Source organism: Perca fluviatilis, chromosome 23 (genome assembly GCF_010015445.1).
Source record: "Perca fluviatilis chromosome 23, GENO_Pfluv_1.0, whole genome shotgun sequence".
NCBI lineage: Eukaryota > Metazoa > Chordata > Actinopteri > Perciformes > Percidae > Perca > Perca fluviatilis.
Genome location: NC_053134.1, coordinates 26,883,976 through 26,900,243, shown reverse-complemented (window position 1 = coordinate 26,900,243; position 16,268 = coordinate 26,883,976). Strand labels below are relative to the sequence as shown.

Genomic DNA, 16,268 nt, shown 5'->3' with positions numbered 1-16,268 from the left:
GCTAGCTGAGAGAGTGTCAACACCCCCACTTTCACAATGAAATGGACTAGTCCGTCCCACAGTACGCCGCGAGCGAAAGATAAAACACACGGTGACAGGAGAACTGGGAAGTACACAGAGACGGAGCAAGACGAGGCCCAAACCTTTCTTTTATGTCAATGGTCTAAACGCCAAAATGAAAAAAAGTTACCCAAGCGGCTCAAATAAAAGAAAAAAGCGAAAAGACATGTTTTCGGGAGTAGCAGGACCTTCATCAGCCCCCCGTGCTCGTGGCCGGTGGTAGCAGCTGCTGGTATGGGCTACAGTGACCTGCACAGTGAGGAGGAGACTTTAGGAGGAGAGGGACAGAGATGAGGGAGTGAGGCTAACCCGCCCGCGGTAGGCTAAGCACAACTCCCCTTAAAACACGTAACCCCCTTGATAAAACTGAGTGGTGGACAAACTGTTGATGATAACACTACAACAATAAAAAAAGTAGGCATGCTTTACTGTATGATTGCATTAGTAGCCTATTAAAACGTTGCACATCATGCACATCATGCAAACGTTCTTAACGAGAATTGTAGCTTTTCTATCTGCATTGGCAGACAAAAAATCATAATAGACCTCTTCAAATTATAGCATAGGGCCTCGCAAATGATAATCATAAAGCAAGCTACATATACGTACAGGCCAAAATTTGGGCACACCTTCTCATTCATCGCGTTTCCTTTTTATTTTCATGACTATTTACATTGTAGATTCTCACTGAAGGCATCGAAACTATGAGTGAACACATATGGAATTATGTACTTAACAAAAAAGTGTGAAATAACTGAAAACATGTCTTAGATTCCTCAAAGTAGCCACCCTTTGCTTTTCTATTAATAAGGGAAAAACTTCCACTAATGAACCCTGACAAAGCACATCTGTGAAGGTAAAACCATTTCAGGTGACTACCTCATGAAGCTCATTGAGAGAACACCAAGGGTTTGCAGCGCTATCAAAAAAAGCAAAGGGTGGCTACTTTGAAGAATCTAAAATATAAGACATGTTTTCAGTTATTTCACACTTTTTTGTTAAGTACATAATTCCATATGTGTTCATTCATAGTTTTGATGAATCTACAATGTAAATAGTCATGAAAATAAAGAAACACATTGAATGAGAAGGTGTCCAAACTTTTGGCCTGTACTGTATATATAGCTTGTTTTATGATTAATTAGGAGTATACAGTTTTAGTGTATTAATAAATGGCACTTTGTTGAAGTATTTAATGTGTCAACTTTCACTGATTCTTGCTTACTCATTACATGGCATTAGTAGTTTTAGGAGTAGGTATACATATTCAGGGGAGGGCAAGGACGGGTACAGCTTTATCAATACTAGTTAAACAGTTGTACAGTTTTATTCCCTATTTTGAATATGGGGGGGCACTCGGAGGGGGTCTCGCCCGTCATTCAACACAGCCAAAGCTATGAATTCTAGCATATTTTTCAGTCCCCTTTCCCCCCCCAGTCCAACGCCCCTGGGTATGTGTGCTGCAATAATCATGCTTTGTAGTTTCCATCTTTTTTCACAGCAGATGCCTTGAATCTGTTGATAGTTTGTCATAATTGCATGTCTCAATCTGTCTATTTCTTTCCCCAAAACTCACAAGAAGTCATGATTTAAGGGTTTAAAAAACAAAAAAATCTTACGGAAGCATGCCCCCAAACCCCCCTAGCTTAACTGCCATCAACTTTTCATTAGGGGCTGAGCACCCCCAAAGGTCAGATCCTAGAATCGCCCCTGGTAGGAGATAAAACAAATGAAAAGATTTGTACCATAATTTGTGTAAAGTAGTAATTTATTTGGTTACACTTTACTAAGGTATCTGCATAAGAGTGAATCTGTCATGAATGTGTCATAAACACTACAAACAAGTCATAAACGTTTATGACATAACGCTTCTTTTAGCTTACTAAATTCAGTCATCGGTTTTTGTCATGAAGTTATGGTTAGAGTTAGAATTCATGTGTCATCACTGCGTCATGTGTTCATGACAGTGTCGTGTCACTCTTATGTAGATACCTTCAAGTAAAGTGTTTCCATTTATTTTTGTTAAAATAGATTTTATAAAATTGGTATGGTATGGTTTAGGAACCAGTATCAAAGTCACCGTATTGGTATCATACATTTTTGAACAATGCCGAGCCCTACACATGCACATGTTGGCCCACACTGTGTCGGTCTCACCTCCTGGTGTCATCGTCCAGTCCTCTTGTCCTGTGTGTGCGGACCCAGTGTTCCAGCTGCTGCATGGAATTGGTCCGGGACAGGCCCTTCTCCGGCTCCTGGACCGGAGCAGGGGACTTTCCTGGACCCATGGCCAGGCTGCTGTCCACCTCTGCCGGGCTGCAGTCCCCAGTCTGCTCCGCGGGCGCCGCAGCGGACCCCGAGCCGTTGACCTGCGCAGGATGCTGGACATTGAGATTGGCCTGGCCCTGGCGAGATGCAGACACCGCGGCTGCGATAGCGGCGGCCTGAGCCGGCTGCAGCTTGATGCTGCTGATTTTAGTCAGAGACCTCTCTGCACTCGGGTCTCTCTGGAAGCCATATCTATCCCCGCCACGGATCGTAGCATACTTCCCTGCGTCTCTGAGAGTAGCGTATTTCTCCCCTTCCCGGAGCGTGCTGTATTTCCTCACTTCCTTCAGAGTGCCGTATTTGTCCACAACCTGTATGGTACCATATTTATTCTCCATCTCCCTCATGACACCGTACCTCTCCGTCTCCTTTAATGACAGCTGTCTCTTCACCTGCTTCTGGGGAACGTATTTCGGTCCATCTTTCTGGAGTGTGTGCCTGTCTCCTATTTTTTGCAGTGCGTATTTCTCTCCATCCCTCGCGAGCAGGTACTTCTCTCCATCTTTAGACGGAGCGTATTTCTCCTCCGTCGGCGTCACAATGCACGTTTCGTCCTTGTTCTGGACAGCATGCTTCTCCAGATCCCTGTGGAGTGCGCACACCTCTCCGTCTTTCTGCAGCGAAGACTTGTCCCCGTCTTTTCGCAGCATGTACCTCTCTCCGTCCTTCTGAAGCATGTAGCTCACGCCGTCTTTCTTCAGCGAGTACTTCTCCCCGTCTCTCTGTAAGGTGTAGTACTCCCGCTGGCAGTTGTGTTTCTCCAGGTCTTTCTGCCGTTTGTCGTCGACTCGAGACAGGGAGTGTTGTCGCACGGGCTCGCGGTTGCGTTCGTTGTTCTGGATCTCGGGCCGGGTTAGGACTCTGTGGTTCAGGAAGTTGTTCAACTCCTGAGGGGTCCGCTGATCCACTTTCAACTTGTCCAGTCTGGCAAGAAAGAAAGAGAAGAATGTGACAAAGAGTCAACTTTTCTCAGAGATGTCAAAGATAACTCAAGTGTCAGAAGTGCTGCGTTTGTCTGACAGCCCCTCTAACGCTGTCACCCTCCTGCTCTGATCTCTGCCAGAAACCTGTGACAGTGCAAGACTGGACCGAGTCAGTTCCCACTGGGTATTGGGTTAACCACAGAGAAGCATTCCTGTCGTATTTAACTATTGTATTTAATAGGGAGGACAGACCAATGGGGAGTTCAAAATACTGGTCTGTGTGTCTTATTTTTTTATGGAAATTATTGTTTTTGGTTTGAGCCCTTTTTTTCTGTCACTCTGACAGATCATTGAGTTTTAAATTTAGTTGTCAAACAAGGAAGGAATGTCAAGCACCTTTATTTATTTGCATTTCTTTTTTTCTTCTTTCTATTTTTTTATTTTCTTAATAATTGGTGGTGAGACCAGGTATGTATGATTTTTTTTGTGGGGAAAAAAAAAGATTTACTGTATGGCAATTTCCTGAGCAATGCCGTCATATTCACACCCAAGACTTTAAACCTGTGAATATATTCCTCAGTGTGATACAGTATTCAGACATTTTGTGTTGGGTGCAGAAATAGTAGTATAGTAGGCCTTTTATTGGATTATCTAAACATCTATATTTGGAGGTAAAACTGTTTCTTTTCTATCGATGGGCCCTTATGAAGACATAACTTCTGTGATTCATTCATTCACTGGGACTGTGATTAAGGTGAAGGCTTTGTTAGACGTGTGTTACGGAAAAAGAACAGATCACTGATCTTTCTTCTACTTCCTTAATGTTGTCTTCACTCTCAACAATCAGCAGCAAACTGGCTAGAGCCAGTGGTGTTTATGGATGCTATGGCGCCGCGCTAAGCTAAATGCTGAAGAGAGAAAGTTGCAGATTTCCAACCCTTCTGAAGCGAGTCATCCAGTGGAGTTTTACCGGCGGATAAACACACACCTCATTCAACATTCATCTGCATGTACGGCAGAACAGAAAATCTGCAGACTTTCCGTAACGTTACCAGCTAATGCTAGCGGTAGCTAGCTAGCTAGCTAGGTTAATTTTTTCTAAACAAATCTAGTTTTAGTCTTGCAAATTGTGACCATGCAAGATCCCCAGTCATTGCAAAATCCTATAGACTACTAATGCCCACCATGCACTAGAAGACTTTAAACAGACTTTAAAAAGACTAAAGTCTGACATTCTCTTACGTCTAACGTTAAAGACTCTCATAATATGTGAAGACGCGCTTCGGAAGGGTTGAAAATCGACAACTTTCCCTCTTTAGCGTTTAGCTTAGCGTGACGCAATAGCAACCATCAACAACACTGGGTCTAGCCGGTTTGCTACTTCCTGTTTGGTGCCGGAGGGAGAGCACTGATTGGTTGTTGACAATGTTCACATGATTTAACTTCACTACTAGAGTGCGGATCAGGCCGCATTTTTCTGTCTGAGCCCGACCCGAGCCCGACACAGTTAAAATCTCATTTTTTCTCATACTAATGACACATGTACGTTTGTAAGAGTGGAAAACCCGCTTTTATTAAGCAACTGTAGGAAGGCATTCTGAAATGTCAACAGACATTTCTGTTCTGTTGCTTAACCTTTTGATGTCTAAGGGCATTTTTACATTTCTTTTTAAATTCACATTTTAAGGATATTTGAATATAACCGGATACGCTATATGTGTTTCATATGAAGATGTTCAGAACAAAACTCAGATTTCTGTACGCTGAGGCCCAAATGTGTTCCAGAGCAATCTGTAAAGAGATAAAAGCTGAAAAGTTTTTAAAATTTCTCAAATGTCTTAAATTTCTCTAAACTCAGTTGTTTTGGTGATTGAAATGAGTTTACAAAAGTCGTAAAGTAGCGTAATATATGAATAAAATAGTAAATAAATGTCGAAAATGAAATTTTGTAATATTGCTTTTTGAGTAGGAGTGTTGTCAAACATCGCTTGGACTCACCGGTGCGTCCTCACAGGGTTAATGAAACTAATTAACTATGATATGTTAAGTTCCTCCATGAAACACAATATCACCCATGTCAACAAGCTCAGCTCTGCCTTTCTGTTAGTTGAGGAGTTGTCCATGTCTTCATGAGCGGAAACTCTTAACTAGGCACTTTTAGAGGCATTTAGGGTGACCCTAGAGATATGATAAAACTCTTCATGAATATTATAGCACTCTAATCTGTGTGTGTCTAACTTTATTTCGCAACCATCCCGTCTGTCTGTAGGCACGTCTCTGTGACGAGTACCGACCTTCTCACTGGTTCAGAGTGGACGAGGGCAGCATCCGTCATGACTTTCATCCAGGACTCCATCTCTTTGGATGTGTCAGTGCAGAAATAATACGTCCGCATGTTGGGGTGAGTGGCCTGGCAGTGTAAAGAGATAGAGAGAGGGGAGGTGAGGTGAGAGATTGATAAATAGGAGGAGGAGGAGGAGGAGGTGAAACAGATCGACCGAGAGAGGAGGAGATAAACAGCAGTGTGATGGGGACCTTGAGATACGAGCAGGGAGTCTTTACATCATCCCTACTGGCAGAAGAGTGTGTGTGTGTGTGTGTGTGTGTGTGTGTGTGTGTGTGCGTGCTCCCTGCCCTCCATGGGTTTCAGCTCAAGTGTGAAAACACACTAGTGTGAAAGTCTTTGAGGCTCCTGTCTGTATCTTGGCATACTGTAGGTAAAACTCCACGAATAAGAATGACACTTAAGTGCCCGACCAGCACCGTTCTGTGTGGTCAGTATGTGTTTGATTAAGCTGTGCGTGTTATAGGCGACTCTCTGAAAACTAAAATCTTAGGCACTGTGAGGCTGAGAAGGGAAACTAACTTGCCAAATGCGCTTCTGTTAATGGCTCACAGATCCAATAATCCAATAATCCAATAATGCTTTTGTAGATTTATTTGCAGGAGAAACAAACAAGGTTGTGCATCCAAGACATTTCATATGTGTATTACTGGCATACAGAGGTGTCCAAAGGTCATATGATGTACTCTGGTTCACATAAACCACACAGGTGAACAGATGATATCTCTTTTGCTTCCTCCGCCCGCACCGGGTGCCCTAATTACCGGAAGTGACTAAAAAAAAAATGCCTTCAACAATGAAAGACTTTACCTGCCTCTTACATATGTGTACTGTGAGGCTCTGTACAGTGGCCCCAAGTCCCAATTCTTCAGTTTTCATTGTGTAAACTTAATAAGAAACTAAGTTCATTGCAAGTAAATTGCTACAGGACGAGTATACTGTTAACAAGTGTTAACAAGTGTTAACAAGTGTTAACAAGTATGATTCACACCGATGTATGCTGTGATTGGGCGCAGGGGCGACTCCAGGATTTGTTAAGCACAGGTGGGACCAATAATCATCCTGCATTCAACTCTATATTTAACACACAGACTTGTGATTAATACCTATCTTCTCATCTCTCTCTCTCTCTCTCTCTCTCTCTCTATCAAATTGCTTTATTGGCATGAATTTCTGAATTTCTCTTTTTTTTTTTGCCAAAGCATTGAGGATAATACAATGTTTGTGTTTGTGTGTTTGTGTTTGTTTGTGTGTGTGTGTGTGTGTGTGTGTGTGTGTGTGTGTGTGTGTGTGTGTGTGTGAGTTAGTTAATTTATTTAGGGTCAATAAAGAAACAGCAATATCTTAATATGAAATTGTTAAGTGTCACATGTAAGAAAGAAAACAAAAAACGAAACAAAAGAACACATGGAGAATATGCTAGGCAACTAGGACTACAGTTGAAAATTAGCCGACTGGCTAACACTGGCGCATTTACAGAAATGTTCATTAATATGCATTGTCCTAATCAAACATATGAAGTATAAAGTCTATCTCTCTCTCTCTGTCCAAAAAAACGACAAACAAGTAAATCTTTTTCCCAAAATTCTGAACTCTTCCTTTAAACAGTGTATTAGATTACTCAAAAAGTTTAATGAGCAATGTGCTCCTATTGGCTGGCTGCATGTGTGTGCATGTGTAGAGATGGGACCACCACTTTAGTTTAAAGACCATCCGGTCAGGGTAAAAGAGTGGAACTTAAAGGTGCACTATGAGTTCCTGCAGGACGTCCCTTCTGTTGACGTTCCAAGTAAATTCCAAACAAAACAGAGCAAGCTCGCCCCTCCCCCCATGTTTCCGGAACTGTCATGACTAAGGCCACGTACCAAAACAATCTTTTTTTTACCCGTCTTCCCTGGATTGGTTTCAAGAATAGTTGCGTCCAAACGAATCCATTTGTAAAAGACTCAACACGCTACTTCATATGCCAGACCTATAGGCGGCGCTGTTTCTGCTACAGAAATTCACCAAAAAATGGAGAAGAAGAGCATAGTTAACTTCCACTTCCCATCATAACGTGACTAGCTAGACTAACGTTCTCTTAATACATCCATGGACTATAATAGCTAACATCAGCAGTCAAACAAACCTCATTGATCCAATGTCTTTTTGATAATCTATACGTTTTTCTTGCGATAGCCTTGTTACAATAAGCCGTGGTAAAAGTTACTATAATCCGTTCAAGGAGTAGATAAGCAGACAGATTAGCTAGCTAGTTGATAAGTTGTCTACTTCCACTTCATAAACAGATAGCAGCTAACGTTAACGTTACTTTGCTGCTGGAGTGGTCAGTTATTTTAGCCATGTTTAACGTTAGCTACATAACATTAGCGATATATCTTGTGTAGAATCCAGAGGAAGTGTCAGGGAGCAGAGACAAAGTATTTAGATGAAGTGAGCTGGTTTAACCATGGAGATGGGATATGCTTGCTTAGCTTCGCCGCAGTTGTGTGTGTCAGTGGCCGTGGGTAAAAGAGGGTGTAAAAGAGGGGTGTGGCGATGACATCATTGATACGAACGTATTCGTATTCGCCATCCAAATGAAGCCAAACTAGAGCCGTTTTCTAATTTTTTCACCCTGAGACCAGGTTTCAAAGCAGTGCGTTTACAGGATTCGTTTGGACAGTCGGCCCAAACGATGCAAAACGTGCGTTTGCACAAAAAAACGTTTCCGTGTGGACGGCCCCTAACTGACTAACTGTCACTAACCCCCACCCCCTCAATCACCCATCTTGTCGGTGATTGTCTGGAACGTGGTTTGTTGTATTTTGGTGCACAGCCTGTGCCCCTAGTGTTTGTTTGACGTTTACGACCCCTGTGTTGTCTCCCGAGACCGGGCTTTTTCACGGTGTGTTCAGGGGGCAGGCAGCTAGCCTACCATTTGAGACAAAAATGAAATTGTGCTGAAACCATGCAGGAACTCATAGTGCACCTTTAAGTAAACCATTCTTAACCGTTTTTTGGGGAAGAAGAAAAAAATAAAAGCATTCAGGCACTTTGTTAGCTTCATCATCATCACCACCATTATTTCAAAAACAGACACTGTAAGCAGACACTTGTGATGTACCTTGAAGGCATATTTCCTGCTGATGTGGTCATCCACAGACAACATGGAGATGTGAAAGCTTGGCAGCAGGATACTTCCCAGGATGCTATCCTCTTTATCGTCTGCACCAAAGAAAGAAGAAGAGCCACATGTTAGAGCGGGTCATTTGCATTCAAAGCCACATCCACCTACACTAAACTAAGTGGAGTCTGCCTCTGGCTCAGCTTCAGTGGACATACAATCAATAAAGATGGGGCAGTGTCACAGGATGCTGTAGATTGAATAAGTGGTTGAACTGCTCAAAACAAACACTAACTATTCATCTTTGGGTGGTAAAGCCCAGAAGGGGAAAGGACTACATCATTGTGTTGGAGACTGATAGCAAAGATGCGACTGTTATGGATAATCAAAGCACAGAAAACACAGAGATGGTTATAGGTGAATACTGCAAATGTGTTATGTAATTAATCACCAAGGAAAACTAACCCAGATCAGTTTTCCCCAGCATCTTCCACAGAAAAAGTTTGTGCACAATGATTTTATACAGTCACAGAACAAAGTCAAAGTCTTTTTCTGATTGGAATACAGCCAAAAACCAATCTCTCCTTATCCTATATGGAAACGAGTCTCTTTACAATACTTTATTATCATTGGACAAAAGACTCCAAGCAACAATCCTCTGTGTCCTATAGAAAAACAGTTCATTTCCACCACTTGAGGCATTAACATATGTATTATAGTTCACATATATATTTTTTGTTGTATTAATGCATATCATGGCTTTGCTGGAGGTGCCATTGTTCTGTACATGTCATACTGTCATAGTCGTTGCTTTTTATAACACATGTTGAGGTGGGTGGGGTGGGGGGGACTTGTTAAACAAAAGTTGTAATGTACTACCTGTGAGTGCAAAAAATCAATGAAGACATTGAAAAATGAAAGAAATAAAAATGTATCTTTGGTAAATTAGGATTTTATCAATACTGATACTGCTTATCAATACTCTGATCGATACTACTATCTATAATTTTGGGTGAAAGATAAAGACATGATAAGATTCAACTGTTATTTTTACTTTTTTTGCAGGAATGAGTTCCATTTTTCCTGAGTTTCCTGTTTGTATAATAAGGGAGGAGCAAATGCTACAGATGTCTGGTCTAACCAAGGGGGAAAGCCAGCCTCCATAGAGCGTAGGTCCTATGGCGCCATTTTGATGCTAACAAGCGATCACCCGCCGTTAGCATCCCATTGACTGCCTTTCATTTTGGCGCCACTTTGACAGCGAATAACTCTATTTGTCCATTGTTTATTTCTAAAGAAACACGACAATGTATAAAAGGCTCCATTACCTTGTACCTCACGTTATAATAATAATAATAATAAATTGAATTTATATAGCGCTTTTCATGGACTCAAAGTCGCTTTACAGGGCAGGGTAGATTATAAAAACATAACAAAACAAAACGAGCAAACAAAACAAGTAGAACAAAACAAGATACAGATGAAAAAGGGAGGGGGGCAGGTGGACTATGGGTAGGCTGAGGTGAAGAGATGGGTCTTGAGGCGGGACTGGAAGATGGTGAGGGACTCAGAAGTGCGGATCTCTTGGGGGAGGGAGTTCCAGAGCCTGGGAGCTGCTCTGGAGAAGGCTCTGTCCCCAAAACAGCGCACGTTGGACTTTTGGATGGAGAGGAGACCGGCTGAGGTGGATCTGAGGGACCGTGAGGGTTGGTAGGGGGAGAGGAGGTCAGTGAGGTATGAGGGGGCCAGATGGTGGAGGGCTTTGTAGGTGAGGACCAGGATTTTGTAGGTGATCCGGTGGGAAATAGGAAGCCAGTGGAGTTGTTTTAGGACTGGAGTGATGTGGTGCCAGGATTTGGAGCAGGTAATGGACCAGTTGGAGTCGGTTGATGTTGGTAGAGCTGATGCCGAGGAGAAGTGAGTTGCAGTGGTCCAGTCGGGAGGAGATGAAGGCGTGAATGAGTCTTTCAGCAGCGGGGGGTGTGAGAGAGGGTCTGATTTTGGCGATGTTGCGGAGGTGAAAGAAGGAGGTTTTAATGACTTGACGGATGTGAGGCTCAAGGGAGACGGTGGAATCAAAGATAACGCGGTTGCGGGCCTGGGGAGATGGGGAGACAATGGTGCCGCGATGGTGATAGTGGGGTATTGGTTTTGCTGAGTGTGGATTTGGAGCCGATCAGAAGGAATTCTGTTTTTCGCGTTGAGTTTTGAGGAAGTTGTGTTGCATCCAGGTTTTAATAGCTGACAGACAGGAGTTGATGTGGGAGAGGGAAGGATTGTTGGGGATTTGGTGCTGAGGTAGATCTGGGTGTCGGCCAGCATAGCAGTGGAAGTCCAGGTTGAAGTGGCGGAGTATCTGACCAAGAGGGAGGATGTAGATGATGAAGAGGAGGGGCCAAGCACGGAGCCTTGGGGAACACCTTGAGTGACTGTGGCTGTGGCAGAGGTGTGGTTGTGGAGAGAGATGAAATGGGATCTGTTGGAAAGGTAGGAGTGGAGCCAGCTGAGTGCAGTACCTTCGATCACGAGGTCTTTGATTCTGGTGAGCAGGATGTTATGGCTCACAGTATCGAAGGCTGCACTCAGGTCGAGGAGGATGAGGATGTTGAGGGAACCGGTGTCAGCAAAGGTGAGGAGGCTCGTTGAGGACTTTGAGGAGAGCGGTTTCTGTGCTGTGTAGGGGCAAAACCAGATTGGAGAGGTTCGAATAGGTTATTGGCATGAAAATGTGTTTTTGTAGTTGTGAGGCGAATTGGTTCCAGGGTTTTAGACAGAAAGGGGAGGTTGGATATTGGGCGTAGTTGTTGAGAGAGGAGGGATCCAGACCAGGTTTTTAAGGATTGGGGTGACAGCGGCAGTTATGAAAGCAGAGGGGACAGTTTCAAGGGGACAGTGAGGAGTTGAAGAGGTTAGTGAGGTAGGGGCATAGGACCGGGAGGCAGGACTTCAGAAGTGGAGAAGGGAGGGCCCAAGGGAGCAGGTAGTGGGTTTGGAAGAGCTGATGAGTTTGGAGATTTCAGGAGGAGTGACTGGGTCAAACTGGGAGAGGAGGAAGTGTGGAGGAGGGGTCGGGAGGTCTGGGGAGGGATGGGGAGAGGAGGGTCCAAGGTAGGTGCTGGAGTAGATCCTGGGAGGTCAGATACAGGGGGATAGAGATTTGTAAATGAGATTGATTGTCAGTAGAAAGTGGAGGAATGAATTGCAGAGATCCGGAGTAGAGGTAAGGAGGCTGTTGGTCCGAAGGCTTGATGAGGTTGTTCAATGTGGAGAAGAGGGTTCTGGGGTTTTGGCAGGGGCGGTGAGGATGGTGGAGAGGTAGGCAGATTTGGCAGCAATGAGGGCATCTTTGTAGGCGATGAGATGGGATTTATAGGCTTCATGATGGACTGTGAGGGATGATTTCTTTGTCAGACGTTCAAGTTGGCGGCCAGTTTGTTTCATTTTCCGGAGTGCAGGTGTGTACCAGGGTGAAGAGGTGTTAAAAGTGACGAGTTTTGTTTTGAGGGGGGCCAGGGTGTTGAGGGAGGTAGACAAGATGGAGTTGAGGGGGTCTGTGAGGTCATCGGGTGAGGTGAGGAGAGTGGTGGAGAGCAGGTCAGAGAGATGGTGGGGATTGATAGATTTGAGGTTGCGGAAGGTGATTTCTCTGAGGAGGCGGGGGCGTGGGGTTGGAGAAGGGATGGTGAACCGTATCAGTTTGTGATCAGAGAGGGGAAAGAGGCATGGATGGAGGTCGAGCACTGGTTGGTTGGTGGAGCAGACCAGGTCGAGGATTTGTCCTTTTTCATGGGTGGGGAATGTGACATGTTGGGTGAGAGAGAAGTTATCCAGTAAAATGTTGAATTCTGATGAGAGCTTGCAGGTGGGGGAGTCCATGTGGATGTTTAAGTCACCGAGTAGCAGCAGACGTGGAGAGAGAGATGAGGCTAGTGTGAGGAGTTCAGTAAAATCAGACAGGAAGGAGGGATTTGGTTTAGGTGGCCGGTAAATGAGGATGACTGTCATGGAGGAAAGAGTTTTGAAGGCGAGATATTCAAACGATGATACTGAGGGGAGGGTGAGGGGAGGGTGAGTTCTGTGATCCGGAAGTTCTGATTGAAAATGACGGCGAGGCCACCTCCACGGTGGGAGGGGCGGGGTTTGCAGATGTAGTTGTAGCCAGGGGGGGATGCTTGGTTGAGGGAGAAGAAGTCATTGGGTTGTTGCCAGGTTTCGGTGAGCAGAAGGAAGTCAAGAGTGTTGTCGAGGATTAGTTCATGGAGGGCAGGGGCTTTATTGTTGAGCGATCGGGTGTTGAGGAGGGCAAAGTTGGCATGGTGAGAGGGTGGTGGGATGGGGGCAGGCTGGAGAGATCTGAGGTTGTCCCGGTTAGCAGTGCGGGTGGTCATTGGGGTGTGGGGTATTGCAGTTGAGGGGGACAGTGAGCCGATTAGCAAATGATTGGAGAGTATGATTGAGTGTATGTGAAGTGGGGAAAGCACTGTAGTCCGGTCCGGGTTTTCTGTGTAGCCTGATGATGCCGTTCAGCCCTATGTGAACCAGTGGGTGAAGCATTCTGATGACGGTGGGGACAGGTGCAACAGAGCGTGCGCAGGTGACCAGATGGATGGAATGGATTGTCCGTGGTGGAAGAAAACAAACTTGTGGCGAGAGCCTCTGTGGATGTAACGGGGTCGAAGTAGAAGTCCGAGCTGTTTGATGACTGGGATGCAGGATGGAATGGAGTAGTTGACGAATGGACCAGTTGCAGAGTTGAATATTTGATCATGATGCCGGAGCGGAGGGACTGAGAGCTCTGTGATAGTGGTTAGCCGTGGGCTAGGAGCACAGAGGTGGAGGTGGAGATGGATGAATGAGGTGATTGCCAAAATGATCCACGGCATGACCGAAGGAGAGGAATGTCTAGTCTTGGTCGCGGCTCGCGGCTCGCATCTGGTGGAGGTTGCCTATGAGGAGGAGGTCAGCAATCGGGTTAGCGCGCAGCAGCTAGGATTAGCCGCCACGCGTTTGGTGAACGGGGCAGCTAGCTAGCGGCTAACCGACGAGCAAGAGTCCGGTCAAGGAGCCCAGGGCGGCGTCGGGAACCAGCAGAGAGACTGTCCAGAGGAAAAACCAAAAAAGGGAAAACAAACACAGAAGCATAAAAGTAGCAAAGAGAATCAGCAGACGAATAGCAGATGAATAGCAGATGAATAGCAGACGGAGAAGCGGCGAATAACCAGCGCCAGCGTCCTCTCACGTCGGTGAATTGAGTTGATGACGTTATGGCTCCATAGCAGGCGCTTTTATAAAAATAGGCTAAAGATTGGGTCATAACCACGGAGTACTACTGTCGTATAGGAATTACCGTGGTATTACATGCGCAGTGCCAGGATAAGCTCACTAGCCAGTTTTGGAATTAATTTTTTGCCTATGTTATCTCCTTACATATACCTAGCTCTCAGTCTTTGCAAGAGTGGTAATGATTGAGATTTCTCTGAGCCATAGTAGCCAAAGAAAGTAGTGCTTGTTCAGCCATTAGTTAAAACCACAAACTGTTAATCTCTCATTTCCAAAAGTTATTGATACTGCGTTTTGGAAATTTCTGCTTTTCCATAGATGAATACCCAATTTGATCTGTAACACCACCTCACCTTTGTAGTAATGGGCCTGGTACTCGTAAGCGTAACTCTTGCCAAAATGCAACCTAGTGTCTTTTTGTGAATGTACCCGACTTTCATTTTAAATCATACTTATGACCGAAGCGCCACTTTTAAGATTGCCCGTATTCTCGTTTTCGGTCAAATGGCCTTTTGAATGGAAGAGCTAGGGCCACTTCTATGATAGCATCAAAATCACTATTTTTAAAACACGAAGAAGGCTTGACACAACATGAGACTTTGCTCCAAGTATCACCAAGGGCTCTACACATGAACTCCGTTGAGAACACCGTTTGTGTTCACAGAGTTTACTAAAAAGGCTTTCAACAACTCACTTTAGCAATTGTTGTTTACGCTATCTGCCATCTTGCCAGTCAAAAAGAGTCGATCTCCGAATGCAACGTGACAGGGAGGAGAGTAAAGATGGAAAGCTCCTAAAGCTTAGTTCCATATAATAGCACGGATGATTTGTTTTTTTGTCGTTAGTGAAAAACAATATTGACCTTGTAGTTGAAAAATGAGCCTCATATAAGAATGACATTTCCTCCTACGGAGTCCGTTCATTCGCATTCAGAGATCGACTCTTTTTGACTGACAAGATGGCGGATAGTTTACTCCCCGGAGTCCTTATGTTTTTTTTTTTCGCCCAGCATGTTTCCTCGGATTAGAATTAGGGCTGCACAATTAATCAAATTTTTATCACGATCACGATTTTGGCTTCCCACGATCAAATTTGCGTGATCGAGCGATATTTAAAATGCGTCATTCTCTTAATAGAACAGTTTTTGCAAAGCCAATCTAGCGCTCCATAAACCACTGTCTGATCACATGTCTCCATGAGCCAATCAGAGCTGTTCCCTGCCTGCACTGCGCAGCTTAGTTTCTAGATGTAGACAGTCACCGAGGACAGAGTAACGTGAGGAAAATTCCACAACAGGTAGCAGTCGGTCATCATAAGCCGGTCACAATGTTTACCAGTTTACAAGTAAACGCAATGTTTTGTCCCGTCTGTGTTGTTTTTCAGACAACAGCAGTGACCGGTGCTAGTTTGTGTCTTTTAGCTCATAGCTTTAGCAGCAGACTGTTGGACGTCCCGCTGTTGGAATCCTACAGTGAAATACAGACACACTACACTGTTTAGCAGTCAGCATTTTAGCCGTGTTTAATCCAGTTACTACTGTGGCTAACGGTAGGCTAACGTTAGCTGTTGTGTAACGTGTTACTAGTGTTTACTAGCGTGACATTCAGCGATGTTTATGTTGCCTCTAACGTGGGTTTCGGAGCATCAGAGCGCAACGCAGACATGTAAGTGTCAGTGTAATGAGCCACAGAAATCCGCGTAGCTATTTCGTCTGGTAGATACCAGGCATACCAGGCACCACATGAGCCGTTAACGTGAACAGAAAATTGCGTTGCCTGTATCTTTCACGGCAAACATGCATGTCTGGAAAGCGGTCGCACAACAGCTGAAATGGCATACTCCTTCACAGTATCCTTCAATAAAGGAGGAATGTAGCACAATATGGATGTATTAGTAGGAATGTAGCACAATATGGATGTAAAAGCAGTTACAATTATATAATTATGTGACAATAAAATTTGTTTTGGCTAAAATCAACAAATTATCGTGATAATTAATCGTGATCTCAATATTGATCAAAATAATCGTGATTATCATTTTGGCCATAATCGTGCGGCCCTAATTAGAATGGCACCAAGATCTTTGTTGCAGCTGTCGCCGTGGTCCTGCTGCACTCCCTGCTACACCCTGCTACGCTCTGCGGTCCCCTGCAGTGTCCGGCTGAACCATGCTACGTCCTGCTGCGTCCTGCTACGCCCTGCTATGCTCTGCTGTGCCACGCTACATC

General features: G+C 44.5%; 1 protein-coding gene across 1 annotated transcript in view; it reads right to left on the bottom strand.

Annotated features, from left to right (window-relative positions):
- Positions 1-16,268, bottom strand: part of LOC120553759 (pleckstrin homology domain-containing family A member 5-like) — a 275,577-nt gene that overhangs the window by 68,689 nt on the left and 190,620 nt on the right. Inside the window, 3 exon segments of the mRNA XM_039792455.1 lie at positions 2,218-3,312; positions 5,606-5,721; positions 8,762-8,862. Coding sequence (XP_039648389.1) covers positions 2,218-3,312; positions 5,606-5,721; positions 8,762-8,862 — 1,312 coding nt within the window.